At 53.5% G+C, this 24,371-nt stretch overlaps 1 protein-coding gene across 1 annotated transcript; it reads right to left on the reverse strand.

The window, feature by feature from the left end:
* Positions 1 to 310: 310 nt before the first annotated feature.
* On the reverse strand, positions 311 to 22,228 carry PALD1 (phosphatase domain containing paladin 1). Its single transcript, XM_021543850.3, has 20 exons — positions 22,115 to 22,228; positions 15,096 to 15,293; positions 14,859 to 14,961; positions 14,495 to 14,674; positions 14,256 to 14,420; positions 14,009 to 14,169; positions 13,819 to 13,894; positions 13,098 to 13,246; positions 12,916 to 13,012; positions 12,697 to 12,801; positions 10,231 to 10,326; positions 9,917 to 10,051; positions 8,358 to 8,474; positions 8,096 to 8,275; positions 7,435 to 7,632; positions 7,033 to 7,173; positions 5,772 to 5,843; positions 5,515 to 5,655; positions 2,426 to 2,581; positions 311 to 647 (listed from the first exon to the last, which is right to left on the reverse strand). The coding sequence occupies exons 2-20, from the start codon at positions 15,281 to 15,283 to the stop codon at positions 498 to 500; spliced, it is 2,610 nt and encodes an 869-aa protein (XP_021399525.2). The 5' UTR covers positions 15,284 to 15,293; positions 22,115 to 22,228; the 3' UTR covers positions 311 to 497.
* Positions 22,229 to 24,371: the final 2,143 nt, after the last annotated feature.

A 24,371-nucleotide genomic window follows, 5' to 3' on the forward strand; every position in this document is an offset into this window, starting at 1 on the left:
ACTGGGTACCACAGCTACCATTCCCCCAGCTGTACCCACGACTAAAAAGAAGTGGAAAAAATCAACAAATATGCCCAAGCCCTAAAAATACCCAGGTATGAAGTGACTGGGATTTCTGTGAGTCCTAATTCTGACTGTTGGTGTTTATGGCTCCATATATACGTGGAGCTGTAAAAATATAACCACATATATTTATGTGTATATAGACATGTACATTTGTGAGTTTATTCACATAAATACACCTCTGTGTGTATAAATATATAAATTTGTGTAAATGCCGCACTGCCTCAGGGAGAAAGCAAGGAAAGTCTCGATTTTTAATTTACAATATTTTTATTGCGTCCAAAAGAACCCCAGAAATCCTCCCACTCTAAGGCAGCTTCGAGGCTCGCCGCTCCCTCCCCACACCCTCAGATTTGGGGAAAACAGTCTTTTTTTTTTTTTTTAATGCTCTTCCCCACCCCACAGAAAGCAGCAGGGCTCCCCCGGGCCCCGTCCTACATGAAGTCCCCGCGGAAGGGACGGGACGTGGCCCCCTGCGCCCGCCAGCGGCCCTGCAGTGTGCACAGGGCTTTGCCCTCCAGGCTCTCCAGCTCTGGGAATCCCAGCTGGTTCAGCACCTCGTAGACCCCAGCCACTGCAGCCACCTGCAAACAGAGGGACAGGGGAGATTGGATCCCCCTCCCACCCCAGGGATGCTTTTGCCACCTCCGGGGTGAAGATCCCCAGCATCCCCTCCCCATGCCGGCAGCACCCCCTTCACCTCCCCCAGCCTCTTTCCAGCCCCAGTTTATCCATTTTCTAAGCCTCTTCCTTGCTGCTGGGGTCAGCCATCACAGGGTTTCTTGGCTTTGGCACCCTCCTGCCAAAAAGCTACAATGGTGCCTTGTTTTTGCTAAAAACGCAGGGATTATGCAGCAGGAAGGGGCGCCCCGGGGGTCAAAGGCTCCTTGTATCCACAGGTTGGGCTGGGGAGTGGGGAGGGGGGGATGGAAACCCCACGCACGTGGAGATGTGGCATTAAAAGGGGCAGCACCTTTTGGGGCTGCACTCAGAAGAGATGCAGTGCCAAAAGAAAGATGCGGCACTAAAAGATGCTCTGGCAAACAGGGGCACAGAGGGCAGATGTAAATCCACGTGATGGAAATGCAGCCCAAAAGGTGCAGCACTAAAGGATGCAGCCCCAGAAGCTTTAAAAAATACAGCATTAAAGGTGCAGTCCCAAAAAGTGCAGCGCTAAAGGATGCAGCCCCAAAAGATGCAGCTGCAAAAGGTGCAGCACTAAAGGATGCGATAAAGGATGTACTAAAAGTGCAGCCCCAAAAGGCATGACACTAAAGGGTTCTGCACTAAAGGATGCAGCCCCAAAAAGTGCTGCATTAAAAACTGTGTTCAACCACAGGCCTCCTGCATCCAGCCAGCAGCAAACATCCCAAATCTCCACAGAAGCTGCTCCAGCCAGCACCCAGCCGGCGGCAATGCAAACACCGGCATAACCGGGATGCCAGAGCGGGGCGGGCACCCGGAGGGGGAGAAAAACTCTCTGCACCATAATAGAAGCAAGAGATGGAAATGACAAAATAAATAAAGAACAACTGAAGTTATAGGGTACGTCGATAGAAGTAATACAGTGAAACAACAGAAATCAGGATTGAAAATAATAAAGAGACTCTCGTGCAATAATAAAGTTTAAATAAATGCAAATAATTAAAATGTCGTAATAATAATAATAATAGCGTTATTAAAATTGCCATGTCCCCATTTTCCCTTCTCCCCCCTCACTCTCATGCAGAAGAACCCACCCCAGGCACCAGCACACACACCCCTCTGATCCCCACAGCACTTGTACCACCTCCAAAGTCCCTTTCCTAGGAAAATTTACAGCCCCCCCCGCCCCAACATTCCCATTCAAATCAATGTATCCCAAATAAATCCAGCAACTACAACTCCCTCAAGCAGGAAATATGGGCAATTTAGGGTCTCTTACCCAGCCTTCCCCCATTCCATAAGGATCATTTAGGGTCTCTCACTTGCCCCCCATTCCATTTTTCCAGCTGGTTCCCAGTCCCCTTGGATATCCAAGGGGATATCCCACCCTTCCATCCCCTGTGCCACCCGTCCTGTTTGGCTGGTGGGCCCCCAGCCCCAAATGCTGCAATCACAACTAAACCCCTGGGAAACTCAAACCAGGGGAAAAGAGCAGGTTTGGGGTGGGAGAGCTCCCCATCCATGTGGTGGGATGCCATCCATCTCCAGTGGCTTTCCATGAGAGCCACCAGCCCAGGGAGCAAAGGGAGCACAGACAACACCCCAACAAGCCTAGAAATCAGATGTAATCAGATGTAAGCGAAGGATGGGTGCCTGCTTCGCAGTAAATTCCTGTATTCCCACATAAACACGAGGTGGCAGCCTGGGAAAGCCTCACCTCACGCATCCAGAGGCTGAAGGGCCTCTGCCAGGAGTCCTTCTTCTCCAGGTGCAGGTAGGCATTGAAGAGGATGAGGAAGATGTAGCGCTCCAGGTACTGCAGGCTCCTCAGCTGCAGCGTCTGCGCCTCCCTCTCATCCTTGCCCGACTTTCCCTGGAAGGAACAGCCTGGCTGAGGCACCTGTGGCACCCCCAGGGCAGCTCCTGCATCCCATCCTCACCCACAGCCCTGGGAGGAGCCTGGGAAGGGCACAGGAAGAGGGAGGAACACTCTGGGGACAAGAGGAGTGCATCTGTCCAGCCTGCTCCTAGCGGGGCTTGGCGCTCCAGGCTCTCATTTCCTTGTGGTTTCCAGAGGGTGACAACATTCCCAGAGCTCAAAAATAGGTGAGGGATGGCTAAATGTGGGGCAGGAGCAGGAACTGACAGCCAAGCACTTCCCCAGGGAAAAACAACTCGAGAGGAGGAGAGAGGAGAGAGGAGAGGAGTTGATGGCCATCACATGTCCCTATACTATTTTATATATATGAATTGTAAATACGTTTTATATATATAATAGTGTTCATGCATTCAATATTTATATTTATTGCTTTATTAGATATTGTATGTAGTTATACAGTAATTTTTATTGGTATTATTATTGCCATTATTTTAAGCCCTGCATGCTGCCCTTTCTAGGAATTAATAAATACTAATAAATCAGAGCTCTTATCCCACAGGCCACCCCAAAAAACAGCAATTCCTCACTCCAGCTCTGCCCTTGGGAAAAAGTATCTCCTACACCTGTGTGTGCCAGTATTTGTAGAAAGCAAATCCTATAATCCCATTATTTATCCTGGTACTGTATTAACCTATTTATTTTTCCTTCTATTATCCTATTATTACTATGTTGTTATCTTATCCTACTTATTTTTTATCCTATTATTTATTGTTTTCGTGTATTATGTTATTTATTTTTCTTGTGTTACTTATCATTTTATTCTATTATCCTATTTAATTTTCTCCTTTTATCCAATTTTCGTCTGTTACCGTATTACTTCTCATTTTATTCTATTATCTTATTTAATTTTCTTCTATTACTCTATTACTTCTCATTTTATTCTATTATCCTTTTCTCTTCTATTATCTTATCATTTACCATCTTATTATCCTATCATTTATCTTTTATCCCATTATTTGTATTTTCCTGTATTTTCCTATTTTTTCCTCCCAGTTAGGGGTAGGAAGAGGTCAGAACAAACCAAACCAAGCCTCCAAAACACCTTTCCCTCTGTTTGCCTTAACCCTGCAAAGCATCTCCCACCAGGCTCCCAAAACCCCAACAATTCCCATAATTCTCTTTTCCAATCTGCCCATCACTGAGGAAAAAAATCAAAAACCAAATTAAAATTAAAGCATTTCCTCAGGGCCAAGCCAAATCAAATGGGATGGATGGAGCAGCCAAGAGGTTCCTCCTTGAGCAGAGGGAGTGGATGAAACCCTCCTTATCTTGCCTTCCCACCAGGATGCCAGCCTGGAAATCAGATACAGCCCAGGATCACCCCCGTGCTAGGCCTGACAGCCAAGAAGGTGACACTCCCCACATGGCCACATCCCCATAGTAAAGGAGGGAAAGCCAAAATTAAATTACTTATCCTGAATAAAAATAAATTAATAAAAATAAATGTGATTATAAATTATTAATAACTGCTACGTCTGCAAATAGTTAAGTCTCCAGGGGTTTTCTCTCCCAGCTCCCCAAAAAATGCAGAGGATCTCAGGAAGCAGGAGGCAAATCCCCAGGAAGCTGCAGATGTTCCTGGGTGATTGAACATTTTGGTTTTTCTTCCCTCCATTAATCATTGGCAGCTGTTAATTGAAAACACAGATCAATGGCAGCTGGAGCAAGAGCTGCAGCGAGGACTTGCCAGTGGGATGTGGCACAAACCACCCCAGGAATAACACCAGGCCATGGGCTCTGCCCTTCCAAGGCCCTGTGATACAGCTACACAGGTTTGAAATATCCCAAATCTGCTTAAAAGAATCCTTTTTGCTTCTTCATCAGCTCCACAGAGGCTCCCAAGTAAAACAGGGCTGTGGAGCACAGGCTCAGCAGGCCATGGAGTCCACCCCCAGGGGCAGCTCCCCTTCCCAAAGCTGGATACCTTCCCAAACTCAGCCAGAGGAGCCTTTGGGGCTGGGAATGGAGCAGGACAGAGCAGCCCTGCCCTCTGCCGATGGGATGGGATGGGATGCTGGATGAGAGCAATGCTGACTGGGATGTGGGATGCAGGCTGGACTCTGGCAGGAATGCAGGACAGCAAGGGACAGCACCAGATCCGAGGGTGACCGTGACTGTGGGAATCCAGGGCATCCCTCTGGCTGCCCTGGCAGGTCTGGGACCCTGGCAGGGGTCAGGAACCCCCCTGGACAGAGCCCCCAGAGACACTGGCTGTGATCTCTGGCCATGGAAAAGAATTTTCAATCTTACAGGATGAATTACCAGCTCTGAGTGTTTGATATAAGTAATAATTAAGTGTGGCATGGGTGCAAAAGTCAAATTTTAGGATTCTAGATAAGGGGCCCAAAGGGGACAAGATGGAGGAAATTGGGTGTGCCTTGTCCTTTTTCTCCTTCTTCATGCCCTCCATGTTTCACTGTGGTGTTGGCATTTTTCTGTTGGTTCAGGCTGGGGACACACTGTCCAACGTAGGTGACAGATATTGGCACGTTCTTGTAAATCCAGCCCAGGGAGTTTCTGGTATTTAATGTTTGTCACATCCCACTGAGGGCAGAGCCCCACACGCTGCCCTGCAGGACAGAGCTGGGCAGGGCAGCAGAACATGTGAGAGATAAACAGAATAAACAACCTGGAAACAGCACAGACCAATTATGATTTCTTCTTTGGCAATGGGGCTGAGAGACAGAGACTTTCTACAGCCTGGGGATCATTTGACTATCACAGATTCCAACACGTGACACAAGAACCCTGGCACCTCTCTGGTGACACACCAGAGAGCTTCAGCCTGAGAAGCCACCCAGCTTTGGCAGGGCTGTCCCAGAGCCCGGCTGCACCCTCTGGAATTGCCCGTGGGCAGAGGGGCTCACCTGGCGGTAGGTGCAGATGATGATCTCCCGCAGGTGGTAGTGCATGGGGGTCATGGTCTCACTGACCGTGTCCAGGGCCATGTCCACCTCCTTCTTCATCCGGTGACCATCAGGCAGGAGCTGGACCACCTTCATCACCACCTGGAGCATGGGCAGGAGCAGCAGGGCTTCACCAGGAGCCTCCCTGCCTTGTCCCACTGCCCCTCCAAACGAGCAGCTGTGGCTTGAGGGAGCAGAGGGAGAGCCCCAGGACTCACCTCGAACTCCCCCTTGGTGTACTTGGCGTCGGGCACACTCACGATTTCCTCCTCACTCATCTCAGGGATACCCTGGGGTGGTCAGAGGGGACTGGGTCATAATGGGCTGCACAAAAATGCAGAGCCTGTGCCCAGCCCAGCAGGACCCTTGTGGGATTCCTTAAAATCAGAGGGTTTTGGGCACGTTGCAGAAGGCAGGCCTCAGAGACAGCAGGATGGGGATTAGAGTTAAGCAGTAGCTATAAGATTTGTCAGCAGAAAAAGTATACAAGAAGAAAGGACAAATAGAACAATGGTCTGTGTATCAACGCTTGGGTAGAATAACTCTCTAAGTTGCAGAAAAGTATCTCTGGTGAGATATTAGGAAGGTCTAAGCTTAATAGTGGAGCTCTGTGCATTGTATCTTAAGGCTTACAAGCAAGGATTGTATTCTAAATAAGCAAGCATTGTTTTAACCAAAGGTACGTGTGCTTATAGTGGTTAGATAAAACTACTGTCAATATGCTTTTCCTTTGTGTGATTGTTCAAAAAGCTTTTAAAGTAAGTTGTAACATTAAGTTCTTGGTCTGTTGCCTGGGATGTGAGCTGCTGGCATTCTTCCCACTGTCATAAACATGTAATGAGACTGATGCTAAAAAATAAACAGCTCGAGACACATTTCACAGCAGTCCCGTCCCGTTCGTGACTTGTACATAGCCCCTGGCCAGTGATAGACCCCCAGCATCCCCCACCTTGCCTCTGCCAGGCACAAAATATGAGAATTTTACCCCTGTCCAAGGAGGGAGCCACATGTCTGGACAGACAGAGGGCTGTTCCAGGCACTGTCACAGGGTGCCCAGAGAAGCTGTGGCTGCCCCTGGATTCTTGGAAGAGTCCAAGGCCAGGTTGGACAGGGCTTGGAGGCACCTGGGATAGTGAAAGGTGTCCCTGCGCACAGCAAAGGGTGGAATGAGATGAGCTTTAAGCTTCATTCCAACCCAAACCATTCCACAATTCCATGATCTCCCCTGCCCTTAACCCTTCATCCTGGGGAAGGAGCTCTCAGGAAGAGGGTAAAGGCTCACCAGGGTTTCACCCAGATTTCTGGAGCTCACTGGGAGTTAGGCACAACAAATGACAACATACAGATGTCCACCCCCACAGTCCACCCCTGGCTCTGTCCACACTGCTTTCAAGCCCCTGGCTGTGACACAGCTGCCATGGACTCTCCAGAGCCTCCCCAGGAACCCCACTAGGGGTTGTTGCAGCCCCTCATACTCACATTGAAGTGCCACAGGGTGAGGACAGCGATGACCATGGCTGTGGTGGTCCTGCCCCGGCCACTGGAGCAGTTGAACACGAAGGCTGCCCGCGAGTCCTCAGCCAGGGCGCTCTTCATGGCCTCCAGGAGCCTGTCAAAGTCCTGCCAGGATGAAGCCAGTGGGTTTTTTTAGGGATCCAGGGCTTCCTCACCTTCGGGTCCCCCTTTGTCTGACAGCCTCCAGGTTGAACTCTTTGTTTCCAGTTCCATCCTTGTCCACCTGAAGACACACAACCTCTGCATGCAGCATCTCCTGGGGATCCCCCCCTGCCCTGGCAAGCACCCCACCAGCACTGAGCACCCAAGGGACATTCCTGCACAGCATCTGGACGGAGGCAGCAGCACCATCCCCTCCCTGGGTACCTGCTCCTTGGGAGCACAGAAGTCGGGGATGGGGATGCGGGCATAGGTGAGTCCCTGGCAGGAATTCTTCTGCTGGCTGAATATTTCCTGCGTGGTCAGGCAGCTCTTGAACATCTTCATCTGCTTCTCTGCCTCCAGGTACACCTCCAGCCACTTCTGGCCCTTCAGCAGGTCCCCCTTCAGGGCAGCCTCCAGCTTCTGCAGAGGATGGAGAAACCCTCTCTCTAGCACCCGCCCCTCCTAATTTTTGCAAGATTTTAATCAATGTTTTTCGATGCAGGTGAACATCCCAAACCCCAGCACAGGTCCTGGCCACCAGTTCTGCCCAGGTCTCTCTGTGCTCCATGGGAGCATTTCCCACTACACCAGGTAGCTCCTCCATGCAGCCACGCTGCTGCTGGCAGCCAAGCTCCTCTAATGCCTGCCTCCCCTGGAAATCCAGCTGGGAACATCATCCACTCCCCTTTCCCCAGATGCCTTTTACCCTTGTGCTCAAGTTATGCTATAAATTCTTCCAGGGTAGATCTCTGCTTTGCTCTCTTGTTCCCAAAGGAAAACAAAGCCAGCAGCTCCAGAGGGCAAGGAACTATGAAAGCCTGTGGGAATCACCCATGAGGGTTCCTGGGAACCTCCACAGCATCCAGCACCTCCCAGAGCTCACCTCCAGCTGCTGGGGCGAGGCAGCAGGCACAGGGATCAGCTCCTCCAGGAGCCCAGGCTCCCGCAGCGTGTAGATCTGCTCGTTCCCCTCCAGGACCGCTTCCTCCCGGAGGTTGATCCAGACAATGCGGGAATGTTTCCTCTTGGCATCCGTCAGGTACCGCAGGACGCTGCCCAGGGTCTAAGGAAAGGGTGCCCAAGGGTGATGGGAGAGCTGGGAGCCAACGTGGAGTCCCTGCCTGACGTGGGATCATGTCCCTCACCTTGGAGTTGGGCTGTGCCGTCCCATAGACGGGCATTTTGGGCACCCTTCGGAAGTTGGCCACGCTCATCTCCTTGGCAGTGCTCAGCACATCCGGGCAGAAGCGCTCATCCGCCACCTGGAACAGAGCAATGTCCAGGCAAGGGATGCCCCTTTCCACCCTCAGCTCTGCAGTGCACCACAACACATGGACTCTGCTCAGGACAAGCCCCCAGACCTTTCCAACAGCAGCATCCAGGGCTCAAAGCCCTTTGGCTGCATTTCCAAGGTGGGACAGGCTCTTCTTGCAGCACAAGGCATCAGTGGCCTCCTCCACCCCACCCAGAAACCACAGAGCTGCTGCCCAGGCTCACGTCACAGGATGCTCCAGACACATCCACGTGCACAGGGATCTCTGGCCACACATCTATCCTCACGTGGCTCGGGTTGGAAAGGAGTTTAAAACCATCTAGTTCCATCCTTGCTGAGGATGCCAGCAGGACCTGGACCCGAGAGCCCACGACGCCTGCCCTACAACAGGGAAACCCTCTGTGAACGCAGCAGGGGAGCGGGTCAGAGACAAAGAGAACCACTCACCTGATGGTCATGGGGCAACAGAGGGAGTTCATTCTCAAGCCCTTCTTTATAAAGGACATTTGAAAAACCCAGTCTGGGTAGCTCATAGTTCTAATCTTTTACTCTCCCCAAATCCTGGACCAGTGATATGCTTCCAGCTTAGGAAGGAATGTAATTGGTTGACGTTCCTGTCAGTCAACCCAGGGGCTAATTTATGGAGCTGACAGTTGAATTAATTTGCCCAGTACAAGCCAGCTTGTACTGTGGTATAATTTGGCAATATCTCTTCCTTTTTTCCTTTATTAAAATTGCAACCTGCTCGCTGTCATCCATTTGCAAGGGTGTTGCAGTAAAGTAGAAAAATTATAAGAAAAAGGCCACAAAAATCAGGCCTGCTCTGGCTAGCCTGTCATTTCTTCTAAGTCAGGCTAGTCCTTTGCAAGTTCCCATGTGAAAGCAATCCTGGTGTGATCAGTTCCTTAACATAACAATCTATTCCTGGGTAAAAAACAACCAGCACCTGTATAAATTGGTTTTGCAGCGCTAGATAGAAAAATGAAAACTGGCTCTCACCAACAGCTTTTCCTGCATATACACACCAGGGGTTTGAGTGAGGGTAACAACTTGTTAATAACCAATAAAATAATTGGCAAGAAAGCCACTGACCAACTGTAGTCACACAGGAGGTCTGTAAAACTGTATAAAAACAAGTAACGTGACTAAAGAAGGGGCTTTTTCCACCATTAAGAAAACGGAATCTGCATGATTTATTCCCATACAAGGCTCCTTTGCAAACTGGCTGACAGACGACAGGGTTTAATCTGCACGAGACCACGCATCACTGGAGCTGCAGCATCCACCTCTAGGAGCTGTCAGCCGAGAACACAGGTTAGCACATCACAGGCGTAACGGGGCTTTGAAGGGGCTCTCCCAGCCCTTCACGCCCGCAGGAGGGCGAGCACCCCGGGAAGGCGCCAGCCCACTCGGCAGCACCCACTCACTCACCAGCACCCGGGCGCCCGTGGCGATGAGCTCGGCGGTGACGGTGAGCTCGGAGCGGTTCATGTCCGCCTGCAGCCGGTACAGCTCCGGGTGCCGGCACATCCACCTGCTGAAGCTGAGGGCAAAGCCCAGGGGGTACTGCCGGCGGGGGATGCACCGTCAGCCTGGGCTCTGATCCCCCTGCCCCACCGAGAAAACCTGCTGGGAAAACAAAGGGGGAAGCCCCCCCGCCCCCACCCCACACAACAGAGCCAAAAAAAATTTAAAAAAAAGGAGGGCAAGGAAGGCGGGTTTTGGGTTTTTCTGGCGGTTTTTACCTGCTCGTGAAGGTAGTAGTTGAAGGCAATCAAGTAGAAATAGCGTTCAAGGCTCTGCAGAGTCCTCTGGAGGAAATACTCTTTGGTGCTGCTCCCCTGGAAGCAAAAGGAATCTGTGATGCTCAGTGCTGACCAGTCCTGCAGCCCCCAGCAGATCAGAAGGCTGGGAAAAATCCCTACAGACACACTTTGGATTGTTTTATTTTTTTCAAATAAACATTTCAAATTTCCCGTATTAAATGATTCTCAAATGCATAAATTCACATTTCAGCTCAAAACAAAAGCTTCCCCTTAGCACAAGGACACACCTGGAGCAGTTCCAACCAGTCCCTGCTGTACATGGACACACTGTCCAGCTGGGACATTCAAACCCAAAGGGATGGGTCTGGAAAATGCAAGGTCCTGCCCCCGTTCCAGCCACCTCCGTGGCCTTTGGATGAAATGCTCAGGTAGTGGCATCCCTGGGGAGAGAAGGCCTGGTGCCAGCCACACACCCTGCAATATCCTTCATTTCCAAGTGTCTCCCTTTTCCATGTCCAGAAGCATCCTGATGCCTATGTTTCCAGTAAACTCCCCCCCTCCTCTTTATCATCACCTCCACAACCCAGACATATTCTCCACCACATATTCTCCCTCTCAGGGAGGAAACACAAACCCCTCAGGATTTTCCGTAATTCAGGAACTTTGGGGGGGGAGCGTTTGTATCTCTGAGCATCCCATCCAATAAATTAACCTGGCACCAGGTAAGGAACACCCAGCATCCACAACTATCTCTAGAGAGCCTGTTGGAACCCACTTCCCAGGCTAGGATGGAAAACCCTTTAGGATGGGGCTGTGTCTGGGGTCAGCTCGGCGAGCGGGGCTTGCTCATCCCTGACATTACGTGGCTGACTCATGAATATTTACTTGTTCTCCACAAGAGAAATCCGGCCTGCAGTCATTTATCAAGAGGAAAGGCAGTGGGATTTGCTCTGGAAATTCAAAACAAAGCCTGTGGGGATGGAGCCGTGCCAGGTTTGCCGGCAGCACCGACAGGAGAGTGGTGCTGCTTCCCGAGCACTTGGATTCCTGCAATAAAACCCACCCCAGTGCTCTCACCCAAGGCAAACCTCCTAAAAGTCCCCTTGAATACCCTGTGGGTGGGAAGGGGAATGATCCACTTGTGTTTCAGCCATGAAAAGCCACGTATTGTGGGAGTCTGGCTGCTCAGCATACCACAGAAGGATTCACCTGCACCTCCATCACTTGAGGGCTCAAATCTCCATTTCTGCCCCACAAACCCAGGCAGAAACCCACAGACATCATTCCTCCGTGCCCAGAAAAGCCCTTCCTCCCCACAAAAGCAACCAGCTCACCCAGTACCACTTCAACACAAAGAAGTCCAGGCTGGTTTTCCAAAGACTGAGCATTATTCCCCCTCGCCTCCTCACCCTCCATGCACCCCCAGCACATTTTCCTGGCCCCTCACCACTGTTTAAACCTGCTCCTGCTCCACAAAAACTTCAAATAAACACTCCTTGAGGCTTATTTACGGCAGTCCCCCAGCCATTTGTTCTCCAGGAGTTCAGGATGACATGGAGCAGCTTTCCCCAGCAGGGAAAAGTCAGGGAAAGGCTTCAAGGCAATGGGAAAATCCCCTGTCCCATGCCCAATCTTCCCCTGCTGCACAAGAGAACCTGCCAGCACTCGAGCAGCACCAAATCCACCCTGACAGGGAACAGGAGAGTATAAAATTTGGGATTTGCTGCTAAGCAACAAAAAAGTGACAGTAAATCCTCTTTTCCCGTTGCTTAATCATTTTCATGGGTTTTTTTTGCCACAGGGCACCTGGTTTGAGGTTGCTCTTTACAACATGCTCCGGCACTTCCACTCCATGTTCAACATTTAAATGGGAAAATTAATCTCCAAAGAAAGTGGGATCAGGGCAGCACTTCTATCTGAGCATCCAACCTCCTTCCATCACCTGGTGAGGAGCCCCCTGGTTGGGCAGGGAAGACCACAGCTTCCCAGTATGGAAAGACAGCCTGATGGCTCTTCAAAACAACAGGAAAAAACATAAATCTACAACTAGAAAAGCATGACCTTGGGTGACTACATTTGCAATGATCCCTCCCAGCTCCCAAGGACTTTTACCATCCAGGCTGATATCGATTTTCCAATTTTAGAGCTGATGAAATCAGACCACGGGATATTATTTGCCCCCAAGGTCATCTACCAGAAGCAGTAGCAAAGCCTAAACCAGTCTGTTTTCCCCCAATCCCAGTCTGCTCCATTTTATGGCTTTTAAAACAACTGGGAAAAAAAAAAAAAAAGAGACACTCCACAACCTTCCAGGTTACATATTGCTGGGAAATCTCACAGGAAGCTTTGAGTTTCCAGAATTTACATTCTTCTCATCCCAGCGCAAAAACAGCTCAATAAATTTCCTGGTGCCGACGGCTCGCATCCGAGCACTTCTCCAATTACCTGGATCTGATAGTCCTCCCCAATCCCTTCCAGCTTCTTCTTGTACTCGTAGATGGCTTCCTTCATGTCGTGCATCTCCGAGCAGGAGGCGATGGCACCATCCACCTCGGGAGGAGCAAGTGGGAAATTGCTCCATAAGCCTCAGCTCTGAAGGGAAACTCCATCCCTCCCTCCCTACCAGCCACCCCCCTGCTGGAAGGTTCACCAGCACCCCCTTACCTCCTCCACCATCTGCTGGCCTTTGGGGACCATCTCCACGAAGGTCTGTATGACCCAGAGCCTGTCCCTAGGAGATGGCTTAGGCAAGGGGGGAAAGCTGCGGTGGGAGAAGGAGGAAATCAAACCAGCCCCAGGGGGAATGGGCATGCCCCCAGTCCCACCCTGGGGACTGCTCAGCTTACTCAGGTTTCTGGGCAGCTCCTCGGTGGTGGTGGAGGACCAAGGTGCCCATGGCCATGGCCAGGTTGGTCCTGCCCACGCCAGTCTGGCAGCCGAAGAGCAGCGCGGGTGGGGGTCTGCCGGGGTCCCGCAGCAGCAGGCTGGGGCTCTCCTAGGAGGGAGGGACACAGGGATGGGTGGAGGGATGGAGGGATGGATGGAGACCCCAGCAGCTTCCAGGAGCGCCAGGTCTGCCTCATCAGCGGCTGGGATGGAGGCCATGCCCAGGCATGGAGGGGTGGGTGGCATCTCCCTTTTGCTCAGGGGATGGGGTGGATTGAGCAGGACAGGACAATGGGTGGCCCAGCCACTGCATTCCCCTGCCCAGTGCTCTCTCCATCCACCAGCCTGACCAGTCCACTGGGGAAAAAAAAAAAAGCAGCTCTGATGTGGAAAACCTTTGCACCAAAGGCAGATCATTCCTGCCAAAGCCACTTAGGGAAGAGCTGCCTGGAGATGGCCAGGGATGGTCATTTCTAGCCAGGGGTAGGGATAAACTGCTGAACATGGACTTCTCCAGCAAGATCCTACAGCAAGGGGAGTGGGATCTGCAGGCACAGGCATCCTCTAACAGGAAGAGTTAAGGAAAACCAGAAGATGCTCTCAGGCAGACACGGTCTCTGACACACCACAAGAGCAAATCCCAAGGAGGCCCCACAGACCGGGTGCTTTCCCTTTGCTCACCCTGAGGCAGCGGATGAAAGCATCAAACTGCTCCTCCAAAGGGGCTCCCTCGGCAGGCAGGGGCAGCCGGTGGTACCTGTCGGGACAGAGACAGCCTTGTTAGGATGGGACCATGGAGGGACTTCATCCCCACCACCATGGGGGATACGTGGCTTAAGGGGTGCCAAGAGCCCTGAGGAGGAGGAATGACCTGTAGGAGGGCTGGAGGAAGACAGGTCTGCGATAGACCTCATCGGTGACCTGGATGTCCTCGTCACAGTGCACACGCACGGCGTGGGGCTCGTCCCGCAGCCGCTCGATGTCGTTGTACACGTAGTAGACGCTCTCGCTCAGCTGTGCAAAGTCACGGATCTACGGGAGGCAGGAAAAGCCCCGTCACAAACCCTCCACTGGCCTCTGAACCCGTGGGACGTGCACCCTTTCACGTCCCAGCTCACCTCCTTGCGGATGGCCAGCTCCAGGCTCTCCGCCCGCACGCCCCGCTGCAGGCGCTGCAGGTTCTCGTGGAGGTTCTCCTTGCCCCGGGGGGTGTAGGACACAAAGTCCCCCTCCAGCCGCAGGAACACCACGGGCTCCTCACGGACACAGAAGAAGACGCATTCCTGCAAATAGTAGGTGAGAGGCTGTCTAAAAGCTCTCCTGGCTTTTTTTCCACCCCAATTCCCACCGTCCCAACCTTGTGGCCTTCTCTCTGCAGTTTCTGCAGCACGAGCTTGAAGCCGTTGAGGCTGGGCTGCCCCATCCCGAACACGCCATAACCTCCTTTGGCCTGACGGAAGTTGGGAGCGCCGCAGCTGCCAGTAGTGTTCAAAACATCTAATTTTCCATATACGTCCCTGACCATGAAGTATTTCCCCTGCAAAATATCAGAAGAGAGTAGGTGGGACATCAGTGGATTTGAGCAAGGCGGGACTTGAACACAACTGAGTGTAAAATTGGCTTTTTCTATGTGATCTTCAAACTGAGTCCCCCTGAAAAACTCCCGAGGTCCTCAAAGCTGAAATGAGCCAGGTGATGAACTTGGTGGTAGAGATGCTCACCTGCACCAGGTAGTGCTCCAGTGTGGCCTCAGAAATGCGTCCCACCGTGTAGTTGGCCTTCAGCAGGTCATCATGGATCTGGAACTCCTCCCTGCAGTTGTACCTTCAAGAGCCACACGCACGCAAATGAAAGGGTAAAGGAAGAAAATAATAACATAGGTCAAGATCAAAACAAACCCCAATATTTAGAGAAGAAGGTGGAGAAACCCAGAATTTTAGAGGCTGCCAAGGACTTACGTGATGACCACGGGCGCCACTTTGTTGGTGATGATGGACTTGGCCTTGCTGTTGTGGAGCCCGAGGGTCTGGAAGGAGTGGATGCTGAGGGAGTGCTGGTCCTCCATGCTGCCGTCTCCCAGCGCCCGGCTCTCCAGCGGGGATGCCGAGACCGCCTGCTGTGCCGCGCTGGCCGTCGTACCCATCATCCGTGGGCAGCTGTGCCGGAACGGGCAGAGAGCAGCAGGGAGGAAAAGGGGAAAGAAAAACAACTAAACAAGGAGGTAGGAGAAGAAATAAAAGGGAGAAGGAATTTATTTTTCAGCCGCTCCTGATTTAGGATGGGAAAATTCCAGGCAGGCACAGGGCAAGCCTCTGCTGACAGCCGGCCAGGGAAGGAGTGCTAAGCCAGCCCTTTCCCTCCCGCTGCCACAAAAGGCTTTCTTCCTGCCTGCCATGCAGCTTACACCAATGGGGAGGTGAAAGTAGGGCTGAGGAGGGAGGGGGGGAAATAAAGGGCGAAATGCTGGATCCAGTCCCTAAAATCTGCTGAGTCAGCACATGGCACTGCACAGCCCCGAGCCTCGTCCCCTGCACCCACGAACCACTCCCCGGACAGAGAGCACGTGCTACTACTGGATGTTTGGTCATTTCGGGTGTGTGCCAGTCTGGAAGCTGCCTGTACAGCAGCCAGCCATCCCCAACCCAAGGGAGCACCCAGGGCGGGCAGGGACCCCGAAAGCAGCCCCCGCTTCATCCCCAGGGAGCTCATCCCCGAACAAGGATGGAATGCAAAGGGCCAGGCCTGGCGGCGGCCAGGACCATCCTGCCACACTCCAGCAGGCTGTGACAATGAGCCACTGTCTGCGCCAGCCAGGGCCGGATCCCTGCTTCCCAACAAAGCCAGAGATGGCAAAGGGATAGCCTGGAAAAGACAAAAACTCTGCCCACTCCCGACGAGACTGTCCCCAGTAAAACCTCCTTTGTGCTGCATGGGAATAACCCTGGCAGCACCCAAAGGTGGATGGTACCTGCTCCGAGGCGATGCTCAGTGCCGGGAATACCAGGAATGGCTTTAACCCAGCCCTACAAATCCTTCTGCAGCTGCTCCTCCTGCCTTACAGGCAGCACAGGATCAATCCCTTACTGCAACCCCAGTGAATGTGATGTCCCCAGCAGCTGCAAATGCTTCAAGCCAGGGGGGAAAGCCTGCGGAAAATGTGCTATTTCTAGACCACTGTGCCCAGGCACACATTTTCCCCTCCTCCCCATCTTCCTTCCCTTCTCCACAGAAAACTTGTTGCTCTACTGTGAATTTTCTGCACCATTAGGCAGCCTGGTTTCTTTTACACACAAGAGCAAAGGGAGGGAGTGGGGGGGGGGGGCGGGAAACAAAAACAGTTGTTTCAGGCCAGTGCTGTTTCTTCAAAGTCCTCTTGAGTGTTTTTTTCACATAAACACTGTGAGGGCAAAACTAAAGCAAATAAAAAAAATATATAGGGAGGTTTTGAGTGGCTTTGGAGAGCTCAGGCAGCAAGCAGGAATGGGGCATCCAGCCAGGATGCCTTTTTTCCCTTGTCTTGCTCAGAATGGGTGCATCTTTTCAACAGTGGGCTGGATCGATCCCTCTGGGTTTGCTCCAGCCATCCTTGTGTTGCAGGATCCCACCCCCCACTTTCACGGCAGGCAGCTCCTGTATTTGCTTTGTCTTTCTCCCCTCCCCACAGACACCCACTTTCACCCTAAAATCCCCAGGGATATTTGCTTTTCCCGACAAACCACACCAAGAACTAACAGGCATAAAAGATGCCGGGCAGATTTGGAAACTGTCTTTCAAACCACAAAATGAACAGAGAGAGGAAATCACAACTCAGCGTCTTCCCTTACTCCCTGCTTAGGTTGGGCAGGCAAAACCAAGCAAGAAAAGTACCGAAATTACCCAAAGTGGCAGCTGAGGGAAGCCAAGGGAACTGCTCTAAAAAGTCACGGGAAATGGGAAGTGCTGGTGTTATCCAAATGAGAGCAGCTATTTACTGGTATTGCTGCATCTGATGGGAGTAGGAGGATTTACAACCCCCAGTGCCCACTCTGCAAGCTGGGACACAAACTGGGATGAGTAGGGAAGCAAAACCCTGCTCCAGGAAAACACATAAAATGATTTTAGCTGAAAACTTTACCAAATATTGCTGGTGGCTGCAATGGGAAGAGATGCAATGAAGCTACCATCACAGGCCAGCCGAGGGAAGCGGGAACCCAGGGCCCAGCCTGGCCAGGACCAGCCCACCAAAGGGCTCTGGATCAGCCCAAATATTATTTTTTTCCCCATCGCTGGCCACAGCTGGCAAACACCATGTGACATTCCTGCACTGGAACAGGATGCCTGGAGAAGTTGTCAATGCTTCTCAAAGTGTTGAAGCCTGGATGGAGCTTGGAGCAACCTGGTCTAGTGGAAGGTGTCCTTGCTCATGGTAGGGAGTTGGAATGAGATGTCTCTAAGGTCCTTCCCACCCCAAACCATTCTGGGATTCTACAGTCCCAGGTTAGGAGGCTGGGAAGCAAGCCACATGGATTTTACAACGGCATTAGCCATCAGATGGCGTGGGTTGGTTTTGAGCATCCCTTCCCTTTCACCAACACTGTCTCCTTCCTAGGAGAGAGAGGATCATCCCCCTGCACAGCATCCTGGCCTCCTGTCTGCACCATGCCCTCCTTTTTGGGGACCAACTCCAGAAATATTTCCCCAGCCAGCAGCTCATCCTTTCACAGACCCCAAAGCCAAGTCTGAGATCAATCGTGGCCAAGGTTCCTGAACAAAGAGCCCATTTTCTCCCCAGCTGCCGAAAGAACCAACACCCTCCATGAGGGCATCCCACCAAACAAACCAGCAGTGTTCCTCTCCAGGTGTTTTGCCTAAATTCAAAGCACTGCCGATTAATTATTCTTTCTGCCTAATGAGAAAACGGAGCCTCCGGGTGGGCAGGGCAGAAGTGCTTCCCTTTCCCTCCAGACCCTATTTCAAAACACCCAGCTCTGCCAAGCCTGGACAGGGAATGCCAGAGGAGCCTCCGGGAGCATCCCGAGAATTCCACTTGAGCGTGCCAATGGATCCTCTGCGTGCGGATGCCGCAGCCTCTCCCACTGAAGTCACGACGCTGTGACAGTGCTCTGCCCTCCATCTTCCCACCACTCCCACCTTCCCCTCGGCCCAGGGGTTATTCCCACACCTGGGGACCTGGCGAGGACTCAAAGCTGGAGCAAACAATGGGCTAAATATTGTGGGAGGTGGTCAAGCTGCAGCTGCAGGATGCATCTGCCCGGCCACCGCGCCGAAGAGGAAGCGTGCACTTGCCTGGCTGCCTCATTGTCAGCACGAAATAAATCAAATAAATCCCCTTCCGTGCACCCTCGAGATACTTTATAGCTTTTAAAGCTCCTCTAAATTAAAAGCAAAGCCCTTTGGGAAGAAGCAGCAGCAATGGCAGCATCCTCCTAATGCATCCGTCCTTCCTCGGCGTGGGGCAGCCCCGGCAGCTTTTCAGCGTGGGGTCAGCATGGATGCATCCTTGAGGGACCAAGGGGCAGCCCTGGAGCACTGCTGAGCCAAGCAGGGAGGCAGGAAACACCTCAGGCCAGCAGGAAGCTCCGGTGCAGCCGGAGGGGCATCACCGGAGCCCAGAGGAAGCACTGGAGCTCAGCCCCCAACCCCAGCGTGCTCTTTAACCCTCTTCTTCAAAAAAACAGTGAAAATTAAATCACATACAGCTTCTCTGGGACAGCCTGCCTCTGCCAGGAGACATCCCAGAGCAAAGGCTGCATGGGAACCAGGCTCCTGTTGTTCCAGGTGATGCCGGAAGGAAGCGGCCCAGCTTCTTAAAACACATAATAAAACAAAAAAATAAAGGTGAGAAATAACACATTAAGCTGCGGATGATTTGGAACGTGTTGTCCACCCACTGAGCTGTGAGGGTAAAATAAGGCAAAAGACCAAAATGCCTCAAATCAACCCAAAAGCTCTTTGCCACAGGCAGGAAAAGGCCATGGAAAGGCAACTTTGCGGCAGACAGCTCTGCTTTTACAAGCCTTGACTGATTTATTAATATCTTTAAAGGAGCAAAAGGGACCGCCCTCCATCTTCATGAGCTCCTTGGAGAGCCGGTGGCGACAGCCAAAAATATAACTAAAGAAGCAGCATTTCCTAGAAAGTCCAGAGGTATTTCCTAATCAGGCCAGGATCGGTGCTGCCAATCTGCCCACCACCAGCATCTGCCGAGCACCACAAGAAAGCATCAATGGGATGCCTGCCCCCAGATCCGAGCAGGAGCATCCAGAACAACGAGGATCAGGCATTTCACACCCCCTCCCCAACACGCTCCTGTTTCTTGGCAGAAAACCGAGTGCCACATCCCCATCCTCCATGTGACCAACTTGCCTTTAGTTACTTGGTTTAAAACATCTCACTCTGAAGCCATGGAAAGCTGTTAGAGACAGGGCATAGAGGAGAAAAAAGTCACCCCAAAAATGGGGATGCCAGTCTGCTCCCACCACGAGGAAGATGTTAGTATTGATTGGGAATGGTATCCAGGCTGCAGCCCTTCTTCACAAACCTGATTTGCATTATTAATCAGCATAATTAACCTGCCTTGCTAAGCACAGCCTGGGAGGAATTATGTTCCTCAGAGTGTTGGACGGGGCTTGGAGCAAGCAGGTCTGGCGGAAGGTGTTCCTACCCATGGCCGGGAGTGGAACGGGATGACCTTTAAGGTCCCTTCCAAACCATTCCGTGACTCCGGGGTTTTGCAAACAGCCCACCTGTAACTGCTGCCTCACAGCCCCAAACTTTTAAGACCTGCTGGCAGGTTCCCTCATGCATCCCACCCGTCCCTGTGGTGCTGCTTTTTTGGGCAGGCAGGAGATGCTTGGGCTGCTTGCTGCTGAGGTGAGGGGTTTCATCAACGAGCAGCAATGGAAAGAGGAACAAAGCCCTGACTTGGAAGCACCAGTGCTGCCGCTTGTGCCGTCAGCTCGCTGCCAGTGGTTTCAAGGTCTGTGAGCACACTCGCCTGAAGGGTTTCCTTTCAGCAGCACAAAGAAAAAACAAAACAAAAAGCCATAAAACATGAAGATAAAGGCTGAGGGCATCTCCAAAGAGACCAACGACCTGTGGGCAAAGCTTTTGTCCAATGCCAAACAGCCCCAGCTCGCCAGGAAGCAGCACAGCCCCACACCCAAACCAGACGTGCCAAGCTTTTCCCTGCTGGAGGTTCTGTGGTGTGACCCCACTGCGGCTGGCAGGGGGGAGCAGGGTGTCCCCAAGGGCGGGGAGCTCAGCCTGTCCCCCCCAGCACAACCCCCTGCCCACAAGCCCGGGATGGCCAGCGCCACGCGGAGCCCGCTGGGCGTTTTGGGAAGGCGAGGGCTGTGATTTTGTGCTATTCATAGGTAACCACGGCTCCCCTCCCAACGGGGGAAGGCTGCCCGAACAACGGGACGGCTCCTTTTCCACGGGGGCTGCGTTTCCACGCCGGGAAGCGCTGCAGACCACACCTTTCCCAGGACAAGCAGCACCTTGTGCACGCCAGCTGGGTGGTTTGGGATGCAGGAGGGAGGACTCGGAGCTCACAGACCTCCTCTCCACCGCCCCGCTCTCTTAATAAAAAAAGCAAAAATCAAGCAAATCCCAGGGGAGTTTTGCTCACAACAGAGACCTGCCCGTTATTTTTAGGCTCCGTGCAAAGACATAATCACTTCCTGCCTTCCAGGAAGGAAATGTCCCACCACCGCTGCCTGGCTGCCTCCTCCTCAGGCAATGACTGCCTGCTCCCAGCCCAGCCACCCCAAAACCCGCTGTTTTCTCCTATCCAGGGGAGAAAAACAAGCTCGGTATGTGAGGGGTGCCACGGCCAGGAGCGCTGCGGGAAAACGAGGGGGTGCTGACTCCTCCAGCACTGAGGATGCACCGGGGAAAGGGCAGGGAAGCAGGTCCGGAAAAGTCCGGCAGCCATCGGAAACGCAGCCTGGATGAGGTTTCTGGATGTTTTCGGCCCCGAGGAGCTGGGCAGGAGCTCAGCGGGACTCGGCAGCCCTGCTCGCAGGGCATCCTCTCCGGCAGCGAGGGCGACTCGGTGCCGCAGCGGGGTGGGAGCCCAGCGGGAAGCCCATCCCAGCCTGCCCGCTCCCCTCGTGCTCCCGAAACGGGGGCCGAACCCCAGACCTCGGCTACATCTGCTCCTCTCCCTCCTCCATCTTCCTCCCCCAGCCACCCCTGCACCTCCCCGCTCCCAGAGCCTGCTCCCCAGGCGGCTCTCGGGGGTGCAAGGGAGGCACAGCCAAGAGATGCAAATCCCAAAACTCACTCTGGAGCCACAGCAGGCACAGCCGCCACCGGCAGACAGCCGTGCTGGGCTCCCAGCCCGCTGGGGCTGGCTTCCAAGCCAAAGGAGGGAGAGAAAAGCCCCTTTTAAATAGGAAACGCAACTGCAAAGGCAGGAGAGGTGGGAGGATGCCGTCCGCGGGGCGCATGCTGGGCCTCAGAAGTAGTGATCCGTCTATTTTCCAGAGGTTTGAAGCCCAGCCTGGGCTCTGGGTAAACCCTCCTCGCCCCGGCTGCGGCACCTCATGGCCACGCCGTGGGGTCTGTGCTCCAGGGGCAAAACAAGCCTTCCCCCCATTGTCCCGCCTGCCTCGCCTTGGGGGGCACCCCGTGCCCGAGAAGCCCCTCAAGTGCCCATCACAAACCCCCCGGAGGGTCGGGGGGCACCCTCTAGGGCCGCTCCTGCCCCCTCCATCCCCTTCCCACCGCTCCGGGCCGGGAAACGAGCTCCCCGCGCCCCGGGGAGGGGATGAGAGGGGCGGCCGGTGCCGGGGGGCGGCTGCGCGGGCCGGGGGTCAGGAATGCAGGAGGCTGCCCGGCACCGGGGACGGGGCGCGGAGCGGGGCAGGATGCCCGGTGCCGGCGGGGGGAGAACACCCCGGGCCGCGGTCGGGGATAGAATGCCCGGCCGGCAGAGGGGGGATGCCCGGTCTCGGCGGGGATACGGTACCTGGGGGGCTCCGGGCTCAGCTCCCGCGCCGGGCCGGCCGCGCCGTCGGGCGCCCCATGGGGGCGGCGGGAGCGGTGGCGGGAGCGCAGCCCCGCGGCCGCGCCGACCGCCGGCGCCTCGGCGGGGGAGGGACCGGGGCGGGCACCGGGACGGGGCCGAGGGGCGCCCGAGACCGCCCCCGGCTCCGGGACACGCCCCCTGTTCCGCCCCCTGCCCCCCGGGAGCGCCCGGTGCGCAGCATCCCCGCCCGCAGCATCCCCCGAACGCAGCCGCTGTGCCCTTCGGGACCCCTGACTCGCAGCCCCCGTGGTCGCGGGGACACCCGGCACGCAACACCCCGCAGCACGCTGATCCTTCCACCATCTCCTGGTGACAAACCGCAGAGGGGTTGGGACAGAGAGGGGACTGTCAGGTGCCACCACCCCAGCCAGGTTTGCAGTTTTGGGGGCATCATGGCCCTGCTGGCACCTCTCAAAGCCAAAAAGTGCTTTTCCTTCCCAGACATGGGAGACAGGGATGTGTGTGATGGAAGAACAATATCCCGTCCAACCCTGCCCTCTGGCAGTTCAAAACCATTTCCCCTCGTCCTGGCACTCCATGCCCCTGTCCAAAATGTCCAAAATCCCTCTCCAGCTCTCTTGGAGCCCCTTTGGACACCGAAAGGGGCTCTAAGGTCTCACTAGAGCCTGCTCTTCTCCACATGGGCACCCCCCGCCAGCCCAGCCTGGCTCCATATGAAACGTCAGGGCACACCCAGGTCACAGGGTCATCCTTCCTTGCTCAGGCCACTCAGACTCCTGGGAAATAAGGATTTTGCCCACCCATCTGGCCGCTTCCCAGCACCCTACAGGGTGCACCACGGTGGGTTCTTGCCATGGCTTCACCAGTACCAGCAGGTCTAACACCCAGCTCAGCTCATCTCCTGCCCAAAGTCCACCATGGCACGGAGTGAATCCATCAGGCGACTTCAGGCTCCCCTCGTTGCCACAGAAAGATGCTATTTCAGCTAATCCATAAACCCCCAATCCTTTCAGCTCCTACCTGCCTTCCCACACTCCATTTGGGTTAAAACAGTGGCTCTCAGAGCCCCCCAGGTAGGACCCAAACCCCACCTCCCCCTGAACCACCCCAGCATTACAGCCTTGCCCACACCCAGCACCATCAACAACTGCCCTGCTGCTCCAAATAAGTGTTTGTAGGACACCAGCAGGGCGAAGGAAAAGGAGAAAAATGGCGTTAACACATTCACTGGCACTGGGAAGGAGGGCCAGGAATGTAAACGCAGCCCAGAGCTAGTCCGAAAATGGTAACAGCTGGAAAGGAGGGCTGGAAAGTTTGTTCGTTGGGATTCGAGATCCTAGCCAGGCTCCCAGCATCCAGCTCAGCCAAAATACCCTGCCCTCAGCTGCTCTGCTGCACTTACAGTACTAGACTGAAATTCTATAACTTTTAAAACTTATTTTAATTCTCCATTTTAAGATCCCAAATCAGTATCTAGAAGCTCCTTAGGGAGGAGTACACCAAAACCCAGGGATTCACACACACTCCCCTCACTCCAGGGGCTTTGGTAGCTGGGATTAACACATAAAAAACACCCCAAATTTTGGGAGGGAACCAGTTCTCACTGGCATTGCACAGCCTGAACCAGATTCAGAGAAAAGCAGCTCCTAAATGCCTCGTCAGCAATTTTTCTCGCTGTGTTCCTCTCCGTACGCACACTCCAAATTTCCCTGACACTGCAGAATTAAACTGCTGCAATATGAGCAGAATCCACGGGAGGTCATGGCAGGACCACTCCGAGTGCAGCCAAACCAGGGTGCTCCAAGAGGCCCCCCGAACCCTTGGAAACACCCCCCAGCTTCACCCCTGGGAGCTGAATGCTTTGGGAATGTGATGTGCCACTGTGGTATATTTTACACACAGAGCTGAGGTGTCCTCAAGGGATGCATCCCCAAGTGATGCCGGTGGTTTGCTGAGGCACCCACAAAAATTTGGGGGCACCCTCTGTAGCCAGAGGGAGGGGACAGACATCCTGTTGCTGCCCCTCCCTCAGCACCCTAGTGGAGGAAAAGGCATTTGCTGCTCAGACCCGTCACCAGTTACAATGGATGGTATTAAAGAGACTGACCTGGTTTAAAAATTTTTTAAATATATTACAATGTAATTTATTAACATGTATTAATGGTGTCCTACCCCTGAAGGCTCCAAGGCCGAGTTTGATGGACACCTTCCACCAGACCAGGTTGCTCCAAGTCCC

This window comes from Lonchura striata, chromosome 6 (assembly GCF_050655825.1).
Source record: "Lonchura striata isolate lonStrDom1 chromosome 6, ASM5065582v1, whole genome shotgun sequence".
Classification (NCBI taxonomy): domain Eukaryota; kingdom Metazoa; phylum Chordata; class Aves; order Passeriformes; family Estrildidae; genus Lonchura; species Lonchura striata.

Coding starts and splice junctions, on each gene's coding strand:
- PALD1 (XM_021543850.3), bottom strand. CDS start 15,283: ATGATGGGTACGACGGCCAGCGCGGCACAGCAGGCGGTCTCGGCATCC. Junction 13,895..14,008: donor TTCCTCCAGCCCTCCTACAG/GTCATTCCTCCT, acceptor CTGTCCCGACAG/GTACCACCGGCTGCCCCTGC. Junction 10,052..10,230: donor ACTACTACCTTCACGAGCAG/GTAAAAACCGCC, acceptor CCCCGCCGGCAG/TACCCCCTGGGCTTTGCCCT.